Consider the following 15,982-nt stretch of genomic DNA (forward strand, 5'->3'; position numbering starts at 1 on the left):
AGCACAGACAAATGTATGCCAATTATATTCAAACAGTAGCAAACAAATACAGCTTACTATATGTATCAGTAATTGCCATTATTAGAAGATTTAGCGAACGAGTTAATTGAAGTGAAAACTTAAATGAGAGCTAGCTGATACAGTAAGTAGCATCACTAAAGCTTGAAAACATGTTTCGACACCAAGTAATAATAAGTAAACTTAACTACTCAAATTTGAATGGTCCAAACCGCGTTTTATAAATGGCTGAATTAAAGCAACTAGCTTTATGCAATACTCGAAACATTTATATGAAACAACCATACGGCGTCACAAAATGGTCAACTCAATTTTTTTTTTTAATTATACTTTCGACCTTCATCAAATGCGAAATTCAATAATTCAATATTTTAACATTGAAGTGAATTCATATATATTTTTAAAAATAACAATACAATTTTATTTATTTATGACGGTGCTGCATGATTCTGCATATAATAGTATCACATTTTTAAAACGTCGAAATTAACTAAAAGAATTTTTGGAAATATTATTATATTGAGATGAATAGATAGTAGGTGCTTGAGGTCCACACCATTGCTTTCTGTGGGTTACCTAGCTATCCTTATTCTCAATCTAATTCCCTCACGTTGTAAGTCTTTATACAACAAGTCGATACGAGATGTATCGACCAGCGGTTTCCGAATTTCGAACGATCTTTACTACTTGACCTCTTTTGAGCCCATAATAGCGTGCGACCGGATCTCCTGCCTGAATTCTCATAAGGTGATTTTCCTTCAGTTTGCTGGAAATGATTCCATAGAAATGCAAAACCCCAAAATTAGTAGTCAACTGTGTAGTGTCACTAATTGCAGACGATCTGAATAAAGCAGTGCCACAAACACAATTGTATTACTACTAGCATCTTACAAATCAATTAAGTATTTGGGTAATTTTTCATTAAACGAGCCATTCTAATTTATATATTGTAAATCTAAACAATTTATCTCTAATCTAAAAGATAAATTGTAATACATTTGAAATACGCATAACTTCAGCGCGGCTTAAATGGAAGACGGGTAAATTTTGCGTAAGTGGTAAGATTAAGTAGTTTTAAATTAAAACCTGGGAATAAAAATATGTGCATGACGATGCTGTAATTTCTACAAATATAGAAGTTTTTGATTGAATAAATCTAAAAAGCTCAATGGCGCCAACTGATCATTAAATGCCACCATTGAATATTCCAAACATTCGTAACTTTAACAACTGAAACAAGTGTACTAGAGACATACTATCTCGCAAGAAGCTCCGCCTTCTCTTCGGGCGTGAGAACGACATGCTCAGGCACCAACTCATGCTCAATAATATTAATGAGCAGTTCACTTTCTAAAAAGTGCTCGAGAATATATTTTGGCGCCATGTCTCCAAGAGCTTGTTTTGCTGACGGGGTCATTCCTGCTTGTACCACAATGATAGCGCGAGATATATTCTCTTCCTGCATACGCTGACAGTACGTCTTAATCGTCTTGATACCGATTTTAGCCTCGTCAGGAAAGAAGACAAACATCTGGTCTGTAGGATCATCATTATGCGAAACAAGCACAACGAGATCGCTGCGTGCTGGCCTCTTATCAGACGGCTTATCTCCGAATTGATCCTTGAAACCCTCGAGGTCCTGATCCAATTCTTCCTGTGTCACTAGGTATCCTCTGTCGTGGCAAAGCTGCAAAAAATATATGAAACTAAAGTTTAGTAATCAAATTAATTTGCTCCGCTCTGTTTCGACGCTGATTAATGCGTTAAGTTGAAAGAGGCGCATTGTATACACATTGAGCTAATACAGCCACTCACTATAACGACAGCGTTCAAACGTAGTATACCTCACGCCTTTTTCTTAAGACAAGATTACCTGGAAGTATCTAGAGAAACCAAAGCTTTAAATATAACTATACATAAAAATTTAGTTTCATCGTAGAGAGCAGCACAGCCGTACGGCCCAAAAGCTGAACCGCTTTGTAATCACTGTCTGACTGAGCAAGCTCTCAAGCTTAACAACCATAGCCTTTTCTCTAACTGTAAGAAAAGTAATTTCCTAAACTAGTTGTTCTGTGCGCCATATTGAATAATCCGACCAAAGAGGTCGACTATAATAATGTAACCTAATCGGAGCCTCCCACATGTATGTATACTTTATTACATTTATTCGCTATTATTAGATGCCGGTATATTTTGAAAAAATAGAATTCGATTTATTTCCCATTCTAGTCATACGATGATCAAGTACGCCTTGTTTTGCTTATTATAATTTTCATGCAATAGGCCTAAGAGTAAATCACAGAAGCGTTGTCTAAAGCTCGACATTATTTGCTAATGAATGTCATTTATTCAGACACTTAGACTTTTAATCGTTCTAGCTAAAAGCCAAATGTCTTCAAACCGACTTTAGGAGGGCACATATTTTTACAAACCTGCATAATAGTCTTCCGAATTCGCCACAGTTTGTAGGTTTCTGCTTCATCATCCATGACGTTGCTTCTCTATTGGTTCTCGATTCCACAAATCAAGGTGAAATCGTCCGCCTCGAGCGGTCGTCAGTCACGCTGTGCTTTTAAATTGCGTTGTGCTACTTCCCGGTATAATCGAATCGAACGCACAATTCCACATGTTTTGTTTATAGAGGGCGGTGTGATCGTTTTGGGGGGGTCGAAAGTTAGAACAGCCGCTGACAAACTAAGCGGCCGGGTGATTCATGCCAACGGAGTTAGTCAGCGCAATCAATTGGCGCTCTTTAACAATTACGCTGTTACTTAGCAAATTTTACAAGATGGTCCTACTAAATCGAGTGGTAAGTTATCAAATGGCATAAGGTGAACCGGTGTTGTCGAATGTAAAATTGTTTATGAAATTCTTGCTTTCCTAATATTATTTTTATTTTATTTTAAGGCTTCATAGTAGTGAATTGCATTGATTATCAGTAACTAGCCAATAATAGTAGCCGGTAAATGTTTAACAGAAAAAAACGTTGTGTACGATTACATAAATTCGTGTTCAGCCTTTGTATCGCGCGCCCGCTTTATCCCATTTTGTTCTGTCGTGCTAGTCTAGAAAGCTAATTTCCGCAGCACCGAACTTACAAAAAATTCGTTTCGAAAGTTGGATGGATCTAAAAAGCATAATCAGTTTGCCACTCGCTACAACTATTTGGAGTTGACCTTTGTATTCACTCTAATATCGTGAACCCAAGAAGGCTGCTTATTTTGTTCAATTTTCCTTCTTTTACAAACTGCGTGTATAAAATGTAAATGAGAAATATCACAGAAGATATTTTTTCATGAATAAACTCGAAAAACTTTCGATAGTGATTGTAATCTGTCATAGCTACATTAGTAAACCTTTCTCCCCTATAATAGGATCAGTCTCACTCGAAAGGCTCAGCCTTTATTGGTTTTAGTATTCTAAAGAGAAACAATGTTTATTAAGACGTGTAACCTTAACAAGAGATACCACAAATCATAGGCTGTAACTGAAATTTCGCCTTGATTTTAAAAAGGGAAACTATGAAATCATGCCAGTCCAGCATTTTTTTAATGTTAAGGAGAATCTGAGTGGAAGCACTGCTGCAGAATAGGATTCATGTCCAAAATAAACGTGTTCATTAGATAAAGAAAGGTGGCTGGTTTACGTCCCCTTTTTTCTCGTCGGCATATAGCATATGACATGTTTTATAAAACGAAGGAGATATATAGAAAGAACCAGCTTATAGTTTATTATATAAGAAGTAACTAAATATGAACCATTTGTAGGCTAGTGTTTTGCGTAGGTCCGACGTACTTTTCCAATTCGAAGCATTCCAGTGCCTCGAGTTCCCTTCGTCGAGATTCTCTTTAGTCCGAGCTAATTACCCTTTCAAATAATTCAAATGTAATTCCAGGCGAAAACCTTGCGTTTAGCGGTAGGTGTACGGAAAAACATGCTACATACCAGCTGTCGCCTTAATATGCCTATGGTACCGATTGTGATTGAACAAACCGGGCGCGGCGAGAGAGCTTACGATATCTATTCGCGGCTGTTGAAGGAACGGATAATCTGCTTAATGGGATCGGTAAAAATGAAAAAAAATCATTCTCTAGAACCTTGCTATCTTGTATGTGCCACACAAGGTGACGAATATTAAATAGATAGTGTACAATTAGGGTGGCAGCTGTAGTTTAAATGTTTAATTAACTGTAAGTAATCGTATAGCAGTCAGTGTCCGATACTTTCACTATGACCCCTACAGTAATATGTTGACTATACGTTCAATACCCGTATGTATCAATTTAGGCTTGTGTCCTTTTTCCTAGTTTAACGTAATCCAAAAATGTAAAGTCCAACCCGCAGCTACTTTTGAATTTCATTGTCATTTATAAAACATCGATTCCCAAACGTTTCCTGGTTTCTATTACTGCCTGTGTCCCCGTGATGGGGCGGTAGTACCGTGCCTGCCTGCTAAATTTACAAAAACGTCGTAGTCTATGCCCGAAGCCGCGCGTTGACACGCTTCGTTTCGATCTAGTGCCAGCCCCCAAAAGCACTGCTTAAAGGTTGAAGTACCAGACGTAGAGCTAGAAATATATTGTAATATTTCTACAACGATTACACCTTCTACCGGTCGTTCTTAGTAATGAATATTTCTTCTGCCTTAGCTTCACATAAGGCCACACTTTTTTTCACAGGTAATCTTCTTTTCTTTTAGATCGACGACGATATCGCTTCATTAGTTGTAGCCCAACTTTTATTTCTGCAATCGGAATCATCAAAAAAACCGATCCATATGTACATCAATTCGCCTGGAGGCAGTGTCACAGCTGGACTGGGTATCTATGACACAATGCAGTATGTTTTGCCGCCCATAGCAACATGGTGCGTTGGACAGGCAGCTTCAGCTGCTTCCCTTTTGCTGGCCGCCGGAGAGCCAGGTATCTGTATATATCGCTTTGTTATAACGAACATTACAGAAGAACAAATTTACCGTTAAAGTCGCTACCGTAAAAAGCCCTGATGTAATAGTTGCTATTGTGAAGCACGTCGTTCTTAATTAATCTCATGTAGTTGTAACTTCTCTTTTCTTCGCTCTGTGTGTTATGTGCATAGGAATGCGGCACTCACTGCCAAATTCGCGGATCATGGTTCACCAACCGTCAGGCGGGGTGAGTGGTCAGGCGACCGATATCCAAATTCATGCCGAAGAGATTCTCTACCTTAAACGCACAGTGAATCTTTTGTATGCGAAACACACAAATCAGGCCCTCGAAACTATTGGTACGTAAGTAAAGACTAGTATTGCAAAGCGCTATGTAAATATCTCATTTTGAGATTATGTTTGAGGTTGAGGTTGATGTAGGTTGTTTCTATATTAATTCCAATATTAAAATATTGACAAATGATAAATGACACGCGGGAAGGCCGGTTTGGACAGGTAATCCACCTGGCTTAAATAACCAGAGTTCAAAGGCCCATAATTATTATGAAATAGACTATAATGTATACGCGCTAAAGTGACGCTTATACTGCAGAATACGTACAGCAACAAATTACCTATCAAGAGCAACAACAGCGTATACTTCACTCACATCTCAGATACAGTACAGACAGTGTGATTATGGTAATTATGGTTTTAATGTTGCCATTTGAAGCTTACTCATGAAACTGCAATCTTAATTGAATGAAGTCCATATGGAAGCTCTCCAGTTTTACTAAATCAGTTACCACGACATTCCACGCAATAGCTAAAAACAGTGTTACATACACATCCACGTAAGATATATGTGCTCTGTTACTAATTTTTTTAAGTCATTTTTCTGTTGCTGCTGTTGTCACTCCGATTACAGAGTCTGCTATGGAGCGCGACCGGTTCATGAATCCTGAACAAGCCAAAGAGTTCGGTCTGATTGATACGGTCTTAGAACAGCCACCTGTACGCGAAAACTAGTACTTTAAGAGACTAGTTCGACAAATGTTGTATAGATTCCAAATCATATTCTTGTTTGGTGATTTAGCTGATAAATGACTTTCAATTGAAATACACTGTATTCACTTGCAATCTTTTTCGCGTCAGTTATGGTCTAGGTAGTCGACGGAAGGAAGATTTATCAGCGATGGTTCCCGGTCAAGTTTGTTGCATTCTCATTCTAACGGTCAGCACTGGACTATCTCGATGTATCGTGAAGCAATTGTTTACTTCCGATTGAATACTGAATTGATATATGAAATAAACCTAAATTGACCTTAGTTGGAGAAAAGATTTTTAGTACTTTAATGCCCATAACTAGCTTATGTTAATCACAAAAATAAATGGCAAAAATACAATTAACTTTATATCTATTGCATGCTGCACATATATTCTCCAAAGACTAAATAAGCATTAAAGAATGGATTGCAAACTACGCTGAATGCAACGATATTCAAAAATAAGTATTACTTGGATAAATTGATGTATCGTTTGTCTAAGCCACACTGTGAGCATTGACCACGAACACTAGCTTTGTGTTGAAGCATTATACGAACGTTCCAATTAAATTACAACCATTTATGTTATCTAAATATAAGATGGCTGCTCTGTAAAGTATTTAAATTAGAAGAAAACTAAAGAAACTCTTCTAGACGAAATCCCACATGAAATTATATATTTCAAATTCTTTTGTTTGTGTGTTGAACCGGCGCGTTCTGACTGTTTCAGTCAAGGGATTAGTCGTCCAAGGCATTTCGTTAAACGCATTTTGACATTGCCGCTTTTAATTTAAAATGCACCCATGCTCATAGAAATTGTCTATTCCCGCGTAGTTATACTTAAAATAAAAATATGGTTTGAACTCGGTAGACAGATTTATTAATTATACAATCTGCCAGTGACATTCACCGCCAGCACATTAACTTGCCACGTTCGGCAAACATAGGACCCGCCTATTCTGCGATGGTCACCTCGACTTTAACGCCAGACTCGAGTACAATGTTCGTAATTTGCTTTACAATATCGGCAGGCGAGTGCAGGTCGATGACGCGCTTGTAGATTCTCATCTGGAAACGATCCCACGTCTTCGAACCTTCTCCGCAAGGCGTTTTACGCGTAGTGATTCGAAGGGTTTTTGTGGGCATACGAACGGGACCGTGTACAACGAGATCCTTGTCCCGGGCAGAACGCAGCAGATCGGTGCACATGCGCTCGAGAGCACGCACATTGCGGCCGGACAATGTGATCCTGAAATGGTTTTTCGACGCGCAAAACAACATAACATGGTTAAGGAGCCAGCTATCTTTCAAATCACCTGAATCAAACCTTTCGTTATCAATTAACACTCATGTAACTACAATGTGTGAGTGGATCGTTTCCAAATAAATAATGCGGCATTTTCGCAACTTGAATATAGATAACATTTGAGTGTCCTCAAATAGAACACCCACACAGACATAAAAGCAGGATACACAGACACGAAAAATGACTAAGTAGAACCGAACACGGTTTCAGTCAAAGGCGGTTTACTCTGGTGGAGGGGAGGGGGAGGGCTTCGCACCTAATCTTATGCACTGTCTGAGGTAGCGGTTCCTCAGCCTTTTGCTCTTTGTACGCGGACATCCTCCCACTCTGAAAATCTACACTTTTCAGAATTTCTGGCCGAGATATTCACGAAGAACAGCGCTGAGCCAGAACACACGTGTCTACACAAGTTTCGCTTTAGCGCAAAAGACTTTCCGGAAGTCAGCAAACATCGAAACCACTGAGGTTAGATTGGGCGCCATATTTTGAAAAGTGGCTATGGATAATTTGTTCGTAAATATTGCTAAATTTACTTGCCTTACCAAAAAATCAATCCCTTTTTCAGATCATGCTAATCTAAGTTATAGTTGCTCTCACAAAATCAGCCCCAAAAGACCTATACTCGATGTCGAAGACCCTCTCCACCAACACCAGCGCTTCTTCTAAAATCACGACGTAAGCCATGTTTGCGAGCAGTTGGCGTCCAGCTCCGGAGCAAGTTGTGGTGACAAAGTATCTGTGTGCCTGGATGTGCCTGTTAACATTTTGAATTCTGATTTCCTTCGTCTAACCGTGTTTTTTGGAAATCATAAACAAGCACCATGGCTGAGAAAGTGGACATGTCTCTGGACGACATTATCAAGGCGAACCGGGCGGCCTTCAGGACAGGCCGTGGCCGGGGTGGCTTCCGTGGACGCGGCGGACGAGGTGCCGGCAGGGGAGGGCCCCGTGGTAGCGGTGGTAGGCCTGCTCCCCGCAAATCCGGCTTCAGCAACTCGCCCCGCAAACCGGGCTTCTCCGGCGGCGCTGGCCGCAAGTTTCCACGAGTGAGTATTGGTATAGGCTGAGCAGTGTTTGGACACAACTGATCGCCAGCAGCGAATGCACAAACATCCGGCGGCGGCAAACGACCGGTTCGAACCGGCTAGCCACCGTGAGTGTGATTAGCGACCGGTAGAGGCATTCCGGTAGGTCGACTGCGCGTTCGTTGATTTGCGGTCGACTACCGTCTACAGTCTGTCATCGCAGATTGGTTGTGCCAACACATATAAACCAGAAATGAAATGCGAATGGCTCTTTCTAAAAGGCCACTTATTAGAACCACAACAGCAACAGCTGCCCCAGCAAGTTTACGGCGGCCAGTGAAAATGGAAGACTCTTCTTAGATTCTCCTCTCAAACCTCCCCAACATCCGGCGCCGCTGCCGCCATCACCGGCAAAAATTACTGCAGGACAACTTAAGTGCTGGTTGTGTGTTGTGAAATCATGATGATTATGATCATATTGATGTGATGGTGTATATCCCCTCTTCCAGTGTCAATTTCTATCGCAGATGTACGTCAGATACAAAGATACCATTCGTTCTCGAGATGGGCGAGAAAGAGCTGTATAATATGATGCCAGAATGATGATGATGATGATGATGATGATGATCATGATGATGGTCATGATAAGATGGGAATACAAATTGTGCAACGTGTACGAGGATCACTGAGTACGCTACACATGCCTATCTATCTAACCTATGTATGGAGTTGCGGCGCCTGCACACGTACATATAAATATTCTATCGGCAGATTATAATAACTCGCGCACTCGAGAATTCCTGGATGAACTGAAAGTCTGAAAGTCTGGCGTGACGGAGAAGGCAGGGGTGGTTTTACAGGCTGAATTCGTGAGCGAAAATGACGTATAGATTTGATCAGTTGATAACGATGCTAAAATCGATGCCGCACTGCTACAGCAATAAGAGATAAAAATAATGCATTGATATGATGCGATGAGCGCTCTTTTCATGTCTAAATATATCGATTTTTTCTCGACTGATCAACAACGGGCATTAGAGGCTGCTGCTGGTCAACGAAGCCCAAACGTTTTTGTTGGCGACCGTGACAGGAAAAGCAGAACTGATTGCTGTTGTGCTGCGACATTATGGGGAGCATGTTTGGACAGGGGTTGGCGAGGCAAGAGATGGCGGGGCGCCTAGAGGCCCAGTTCTGGAAACAAGTCTGAAAGTGACTATGTGATTGCCATACTCTTAAATGCCGAACGTGGCCAAAATAAGTCCATAGTATTATAGATCTTATTGTGCCGGATTGTCGCCGCATTATTGGCAGAGTGGTCGATTATTTAGGTTGGTGGTGTTAGGAAAGTCTTTTGCGTTTACGTTTGTCTTGTGTGTGCGTCTTCAAGTACCGGATGATGATGATGATGATGATGATGTTGTCCTCTCGTGATAACGCAGTGTCTAGATCAGTATCAGGCCTTTCTCTACTCCGAAGAGGGATGCGCCGGGTCGTTACCGGCATCTTAGCTAGCGGCTTCCGTGGAGTATATATATCAGTGTAATGTGTGTGAAACGCTGCGTCATCAGTCGTCAGCGCTAGGAAAGCTGGGAGATCGGAGGATGATCTCCCGGAATCTCTCAAATCTATTGCAAATCTATTAGCCAAATAATAGTCGCCACCATCCTACGCATGTGAATGGCCTGACGGTCCGTAAGGCAGGACCGCCTTCGATCTTCTATCAGGCGGACGCTAAGGTACACGAAACAGCATATCACCCCTTCCAGTTGCCTTCTTCGACCTAACCTGAAGCTGCACCGGCAGCGGTAAATGCCGAAGTTCATCTAGGAATGTGCGAGTGCCACAGTGTGAATTCAGTTCAATTCGGTCAGTCTATCGGTCGATTCGGTTCAGTGCTACGATGGTGCACACAACGGTGTCCAGGGCTTGTTCAGGGCTTGTCCGGAACTCGCTGGAGCTTGAGTGAGCTCGCAATAAGGGTTATCTTCCATATTGAATTCTTCACTTCTTAGGGTCCTGTTGGAAAGGGTACATCGGGCGATCGTTGGCAGCATGACAAGTTCCAGTATCGTGGAGCGGGCGCAAACAACAACGGTGTTGGAGGAGGACCTGGTGCACGTGATCAGTCGTCCAAGCTGACCATCAGCAATCTCGACTATGGAGTATCAGACGCTGATATCAAGGTAACTAACAATACGCTTCGAAACTCTATTACGATATGCACTGATGGTGGTAACCATGCTTTCCGATCGTCTGTTACAAAGCTACTTTTCAGCTAACTGTTTCAAACAAAGTCAAAAATATTCTTATGAACAATATATTAGATACGTGTATTAAATGGATCTTTTGTCGTTGTAGGAATTGTTCACGGAATTCGGTCCCTTGAAGAAGGCGGCTGTTCATTACGACCGCTCAGGCCGGAGCTTGGGCACAGCAGATGTCATTTTTGAAAGGCGCAGCGATGCACTACGTGCCATGAAACAATATAATGATGTCCCTCTTGATGGTACGTTGATCGAGCTGTTCCTACCAAAATATGCAGGTTTCTTCGCTTGCTTCAACGATCTTGCTTATATATTCAACGCGTTCCTGTATCTTCAACGCACGTGGTTGTAGTATCGTTATTGATGAGAAATTAGATGAAAAGAACAATAATGACACACGAAGACAACAATAATAAGATACATACAGTCTAACAAGCCATCCTGGTCACTTTCATATTAGGTCGTCCAATGAAGATCGAGCTTGTCGGTGACAAGCCATCAGCTGGTGGCGGCGCCGTTGGCGGAGGGCGCGTGCTGGCAGGACGAATCGGCAAAAAGCCCCGAGGCGGTGGTAGCTCGTTCCGGGGGCAAGGCAACGAAGGCGCGAACAGACGGTATGTGTGCTAGCATTACTGCCAACAGGCTCGTTATTCTGTCCGTTCTTTCTTTTACGATTACGCACCTGATGTTGTCGTTAGTTGTATGAGTTTTGTTATTATTTATTAGGAATTACGCTATTGCTACGAGACGTTTTCGAGAACCTCTCATTTTAAAACACTAGAATTAACGGTTCTTAGATCACTATTACTGTAGTGATAATGCAGTTTTTGAAACACTACACATTGTTATTAATTTTATTGTCGTTTGTTTTACTGTTTAGCGCCGGGGGCGGCGGAAAGCAACAGAGCGGTCGCGGAAATACTCGTGGTGGCCGTAAGGTGCCAGCGAAGACTCCGACAAAAGAGGAACTTGATGCTGAGCTCGACGCATACGTCTCGAAGATGGATACCGCCTAAAACATAGATATCTAACTGATCAACACAGACAGGAAAGCACACCAGCCAGCGACAAGACAACGTGTAGGAGCAAAAAATATGAGAAATAACACGGTGAAGGCTGAAAAAGAAGTAAAAACAGGAAGAAAAACTTTGTACAAAGACAACAACAAACAAAAACCCAAAACAATTGTGTATATTTAATAATGAAAAGCAAACAAATAAATTATCAATGTATACATAGAACCATGCATGAGCAGCAGCAGCAACCAGCGTATCATGAAGTTGCTGTGTTGCGCGAGCGTACTCTAATGCGTGAAAAGAGGACGCAGTTATACCAATAGAATGATGGAAAAAAACAAGTGGAAAAGCGTGGAAAAAAGTGAAATAAACACTTAAGTTATCATCATATATAGAAACATACAACAGTGTTTTAAATTCAACTAAACAGTTTTTTTCATGCTAGGCCGACCCTCTGGTGCTTTGAGTACCTAGCTCAATAGGTAGTTAACTAGGCATATATTAGGTAGGCCTATATTAGGCTAACTTCTCAGAGAGCTCCGACCGGCCGATGAGGTGGGATACATTAACGCCCCTATTAGGCTACCTTCTTAGAGAGCTCCGACCGGCGGATGAGGTGGGTTATCTTAACGGCCCAAAGGGCAGGGCTTGTTAACTTGTGACGAGTAAGGGTATGATGAATACCGGAAGACATCATTAAAGCTCACGGTGGCCCAAAGCAAAACCAGACTGTGTTCGCGGCTATGCTAAGTAGCGGTTTCATAGACATTCAGGGCAACAGAAGCAGGCCACTATAATGGATGTCAGCGAAGAAGAATGGACTTCTTGAAGTAATACCAACACAGATACAAAGCTTCATCCTCCGACATGGGGATCGAGGCAATTTTTTATGCTGGAGAATATTCCACATCACGCGGTTTTCTAGTACACGTCAGCATTTTCGCGGTCAGCCTCCTTGGAAATACAATAAAAACGCTAGTCTAGCACTTTAAGCTGACCTAAGATGTTAGGTCAGCGTTAGTTAGCGGAATGGCTGTAACGGAATAGCCTTTGTATTGTAGACTGATTTGCTGACCGTTATGATATGAGCAGTGGCATAGGTTGTGCTCAAATATGCCAAGCCTTAGCTGTGGCTGATAGGTTATTAGCAACGTTGATATACTGGAATGGAACGAACATTATTAAACGTCCTAGCCTTAAGGTTTTAGATGCGTTAAATGTTCCACAAATAAGACCAGTTCAGAGGCGAGAAAGGCCACTGCTCTTTGGTAGACGCCAACCGCTTGTTGTTTTCAACGTGCGATTTGAACAAGCATTAATATTCGGTGGATTTTGGCATGGTAATTGAAAAAACATTTTCTGCTGTTTTAAACAGGTCTAAATTTAAAAAAAAAATTATTATGGTGCAAGAACTCTAACAACTAAAACAAGCACATATCTATAGATTGAGAGTTTTAGGGTAATAATTTTTTTATTATAAATTCATCAGAAATTCCGCGAAAAATGTACATATTATTTGTCAAATATTAATCTAAAAACAGTATTTTTTATATTTAGTTATATTCATTCCAGTATTAAGTCTACCTAAAAGAATGCCTTTAATAAACTTACTCATTACTTTCAAATAGTACAAATACTCTAAAAAGTTTTTATTTAATATTTGTTCCAAAAAAAATGATTCATAGACGCGTGATCTGTAAACTGTTTGTCCCAACAATACAAACTAAACCTGGCAGTACAGAGTACGCGTTTCTTATTTTCAAATACAATTGGCCGGAAATAGGACATTATGTCTATGCGGCTAAAATCTCAGTTTGTGGAAAAGAAGCACAGCGTGAACAGACTTTAACGAGCGTAAGTCTGCATGGATTTTTTATTCTTTTTAATACCACCAGCCTTGATAGTACATACACGACTAGAAAAATTGCTATTGATATAAGTGCGAATGAATTGGACAGAAAATGCAGAAACTGAGGTATAGATGTATGTATATATAGCTTCTCGGCAAAATTCTAATGCTAAAGTAATTTATTATGTATTCTTCATCATTTGCGTGATCTCCTTCACTGCCAAATGGCACAAACGCACTTCGGTAGCGGTCAGAAGATACGATCAATTGTCGACATAGGATCAATTAAGATGGGCGCAAAATAATCTCCCACTAAAGCTCTTGCACAGCGGCTTTAACGATCTCTACCATGTCTGGACTATCATTGCGATGATTAAGTTTATCAGGTCTTTTCTGTTAGATAGCCTTATTCAAATCGATGCAACTGGATCTTATACAAATATTTGTTATGTTATCGCCCTTCTCGAGCATTCCTCAGGACGTTTCCAGCCCGACCAAATGCAACTCATGATTTTTTTGGGATGGACATCTGGCTTAACTCTCGTCTCAAACGTGTCTCCTGAAGTTAACATGTCACATTCACGTAAACATAGCACTTCTCGTCACACGTAACGATTCTTGTGTAGGACTAACCATTGTGACTGCGTGTTGTCTAGTGCCGGGCGAGACCTGAAACACAATGAAAAACTATTGTAACTTTTATTCAGTCTACAAGAACCCACACCCTCTAGTTTTCCGTAAATTTTATAGGTTATATAAGAGAGCTATATAACTGCGGTTCATTTTCTCGGCTAACTTACGAATCATTTATTAACTGCCTTCTCTTAAAGATGCTTTCAAGCTGTCCTCATGGACCTCGGATGGTTGATCAGGATCTGGTTAGTTCCTAGTTTCTCTAGTTCCAAAATACTCTTTTTGAACCCTAAAAACAACTTTCGAATACACCAGTCAGATAAAGTTCACACCGTACACGAAACAGACATCTCGTACTGCTTCGATAGTTTCCTGGCTTCAGCAAAGAGCTGAATAGAGTGAATGTAAAAAATGTATTTCTTCTTCCTAGCAAACCCATTGCTGAAGCCTAAACTCGACCCAAAATTTGCTGCGCGATCGAATACAACGAATTCGTCGAGTATAGAAAGTACCTGCAAATGGTGTATATAAGTAAACAAGCAATAAAGAAGCAACAAAAAGTACATTAAAAAAACGACTCTCACTTCTGTTAAAATCTAACAATTGTGACAAACATTATTGTCAGTCGGCATAACCAAATCTGCATTTTAAAAGCGCGCGCCGTATCAATCGAATAAAAAAAAACGTAGCGTTCATAAAAGAATTCGTCGCAGTAGCCGACGGAATTCATTTATCCGTATCGGTAGCATTCTGTTGTCACGTGATTGGCACCATATTAAAAATAGAATAGGGCTCCTTTACGAAGCTCCTTTATGTGAGGAAACGAAAATCGAAATTTATTTATAGTAGGAAGCATAAAAAAACATGAACATATATGGATGTTGCATGCTCGAAGGAGATAGGCACTTAGCAGATATAAAAAGAATAGTAGGGGAGGAGAACATGTGTATACAATACGGGTGTTAGACCCACAAGTCTACAAAATGCAAAGCACTTCAACTACCTGGCTTTGGGGATAAAAGCAAAGCATAATAAAAGCAAAATTCGTCACAAAACATGCATGAGCTTATTTATGCAACACAACCATAACTGATGATAGGTCATGGTTTACAATGACGAACCGGCGCTAATTCCGATATTACCTTATTGATAAAATCTTTGTAATGCACGTGAGCTTCTACGCTGTCACCGCTGAGAAATTTATTTTGAGATTTCCATTTAGACCGAGTCAGGCGATATAACGTTATAGGGCTTAATTTTGATCACAAAGCTGTTTATCACAAAGTTTACGATTTACCTTCTGTAAATGAAAAACATCGTTTTTATTTTTCCAAATTTTAATACATGTTATTATTCATGTCCAGTTAGATATGAACAACATTCAAGCAGAAAGGTGAAAAGTAATAGGACTTAGGCAATACATGATATTACATGTTTAGGATTGTTATCGATAGAAATCGAAACAAATTGGTTTTTTAATCGGCAACGTTTTATGGTATGACTTAGTAAAATCTGTGTTGTGTACGTTGATATACGCGTATTATAATATGCCGAATCGTGAAGGATCTCTTAATTGTATCTGGATACTTTAGTGGACAATCTGGCAGTATTTAGTCAGTGGCATAATCCCGAAAATGCTGAGCACAGCCTACTTTCTCAAGAGACGCACTTGTTGGAGACGCCCACTGTTGTTGTGATTCTATGTGACGATCCCTAGAACGATTCCCCGTAGCTTAAGGTTAACTTGCGCTTGAAAAGTGCAATAGCATAATTAACTTCAGTAATGTATGGTTACTCAGTTAATCGTGGGTTACTACTGCTATATAATAGAATAGATCTTATAAAAAAATTACATCAAATTTTACAAATGAAAAATTTATATCAAAATAACCTAGTATTTATGGAAGAGTAGTCATACA

The 15,982-nt window shown here is 40.3% G+C and overlaps 4 protein-coding genes and 1 long non-coding RNA gene across 6 annotated transcripts; 2 read left to right on the forward strand and 3 right to left on the reverse strand.

The window, feature by feature from the left end:
* Positions 1 to 415: 415 nt before the first annotated feature.
* Polr2E (DNA-directed RNA polymerases I, II, and III subunit Rpb5) lies at positions 416 to 2,646 on the reverse strand. Its single transcript, XM_022794886.2, has 3 exons — positions 2,451 to 2,646; positions 1,275 to 1,705; positions 416 to 784 (listed from the first exon to the last, which is right to left on the reverse strand). The coding sequence occupies exons 1-3, from the start codon at positions 2,505 to 2,507 to the stop codon at positions 640 to 642; spliced, it is 633 nt and encodes a 210-aa protein (XP_022650621.1). The 5' UTR covers positions 2,508 to 2,646; the 3' UTR covers positions 416 to 639.
* A 22-nt stretch (positions 2,647 to 2,668) lies between these two features.
* Positions 2,669 to 7,704, forward strand: ClpP (Caseinolytic protease proteolytic subunit). Its single transcript, XM_022794885.2, has 6 exons — positions 2,669 to 2,827; positions 3,914 to 4,084; positions 4,718 to 4,940; positions 5,116 to 5,283; positions 5,853 to 5,938; positions 6,080 to 7,704. The coding sequence occupies exons 1-6, from the start codon at positions 2,732 to 2,734 to the stop codon at positions 6,092 to 6,094; spliced, it is 759 nt and encodes a 252-aa protein (XP_022650620.1). The 5' UTR covers positions 2,669 to 2,731; the 3' UTR covers positions 6,095 to 7,704.
* On the reverse strand, positions 6,828 to 7,674 carry RpS20 (ribosomal protein S20). Of its 2 annotated transcripts, none has more exons than XM_022794887.2 (2): positions 7,533 to 7,674; positions 6,828 to 7,219 (listed from the first exon to the last, which is right to left on the reverse strand). In XM_022794887.2, exons 1-2 carry the CDS (start codon positions 7,592 to 7,594, stop codon positions 6,925 to 6,927), a joined length of 357 nt encoding a protein of 118 aa, XP_022650622.1. In that variant the 5' UTR covers positions 7,595 to 7,674; the 3' UTR covers positions 6,828 to 6,924. The 2 variants fall into 2 exon arrangements, with proteins under 2 accessions (XP_022650622.1, XP_022650623.1); XM_022794888.2 differs by having other exon boundaries at positions 7,423 to 7,546.
* Positions 7,705 to 7,954: 250 nt separating the features above from the next.
* On the forward strand, positions 7,955 to 11,986 carry Ref1 (RNA and export factor binding protein 1). The gene is made up of 5 exons (XM_022794884.2): positions 7,955 to 8,322; positions 10,314 to 10,484; positions 10,660 to 10,807; positions 11,026 to 11,179; positions 11,446 to 11,986. The coding sequence occupies exons 1-5, from the start codon at positions 8,098 to 8,100 to the stop codon at positions 11,579 to 11,581; spliced, it is 834 nt and encodes a 277-aa protein (XP_022650619.1). The 5' UTR covers positions 7,955 to 8,097; the 3' UTR covers positions 11,582 to 11,986.
* Positions 11,987 to 13,026: 1,040 nt separating this feature from the next.
* On the reverse strand, positions 13,027 to 14,635 carry LOC147757337 (uncharacterized). The gene is made up of 2 exons (XR_015321800.1): positions 14,231 to 14,635; positions 13,027 to 14,099 (listed from the first exon to the last, which is right to left on the reverse strand). It is a non-coding gene; the product is annotated as an uncharacterized LOC147757337 (long non-coding RNA).
* Positions 14,636 to 15,982: the final 1,347 nt, after the last annotated feature.

This window comes from Varroa destructor, unplaced genomic scaffold, assembly GCF_002443255.2.
Source record: "Varroa destructor unplaced genomic scaffold, Vdes_3.0 BEIS01000002.1, whole genome shotgun sequence".
In the NCBI taxonomy this organism is placed as follows: domain Eukaryota; kingdom Metazoa; phylum Arthropoda; class Arachnida; order Mesostigmata; family Varroidae; genus Varroa; species Varroa destructor.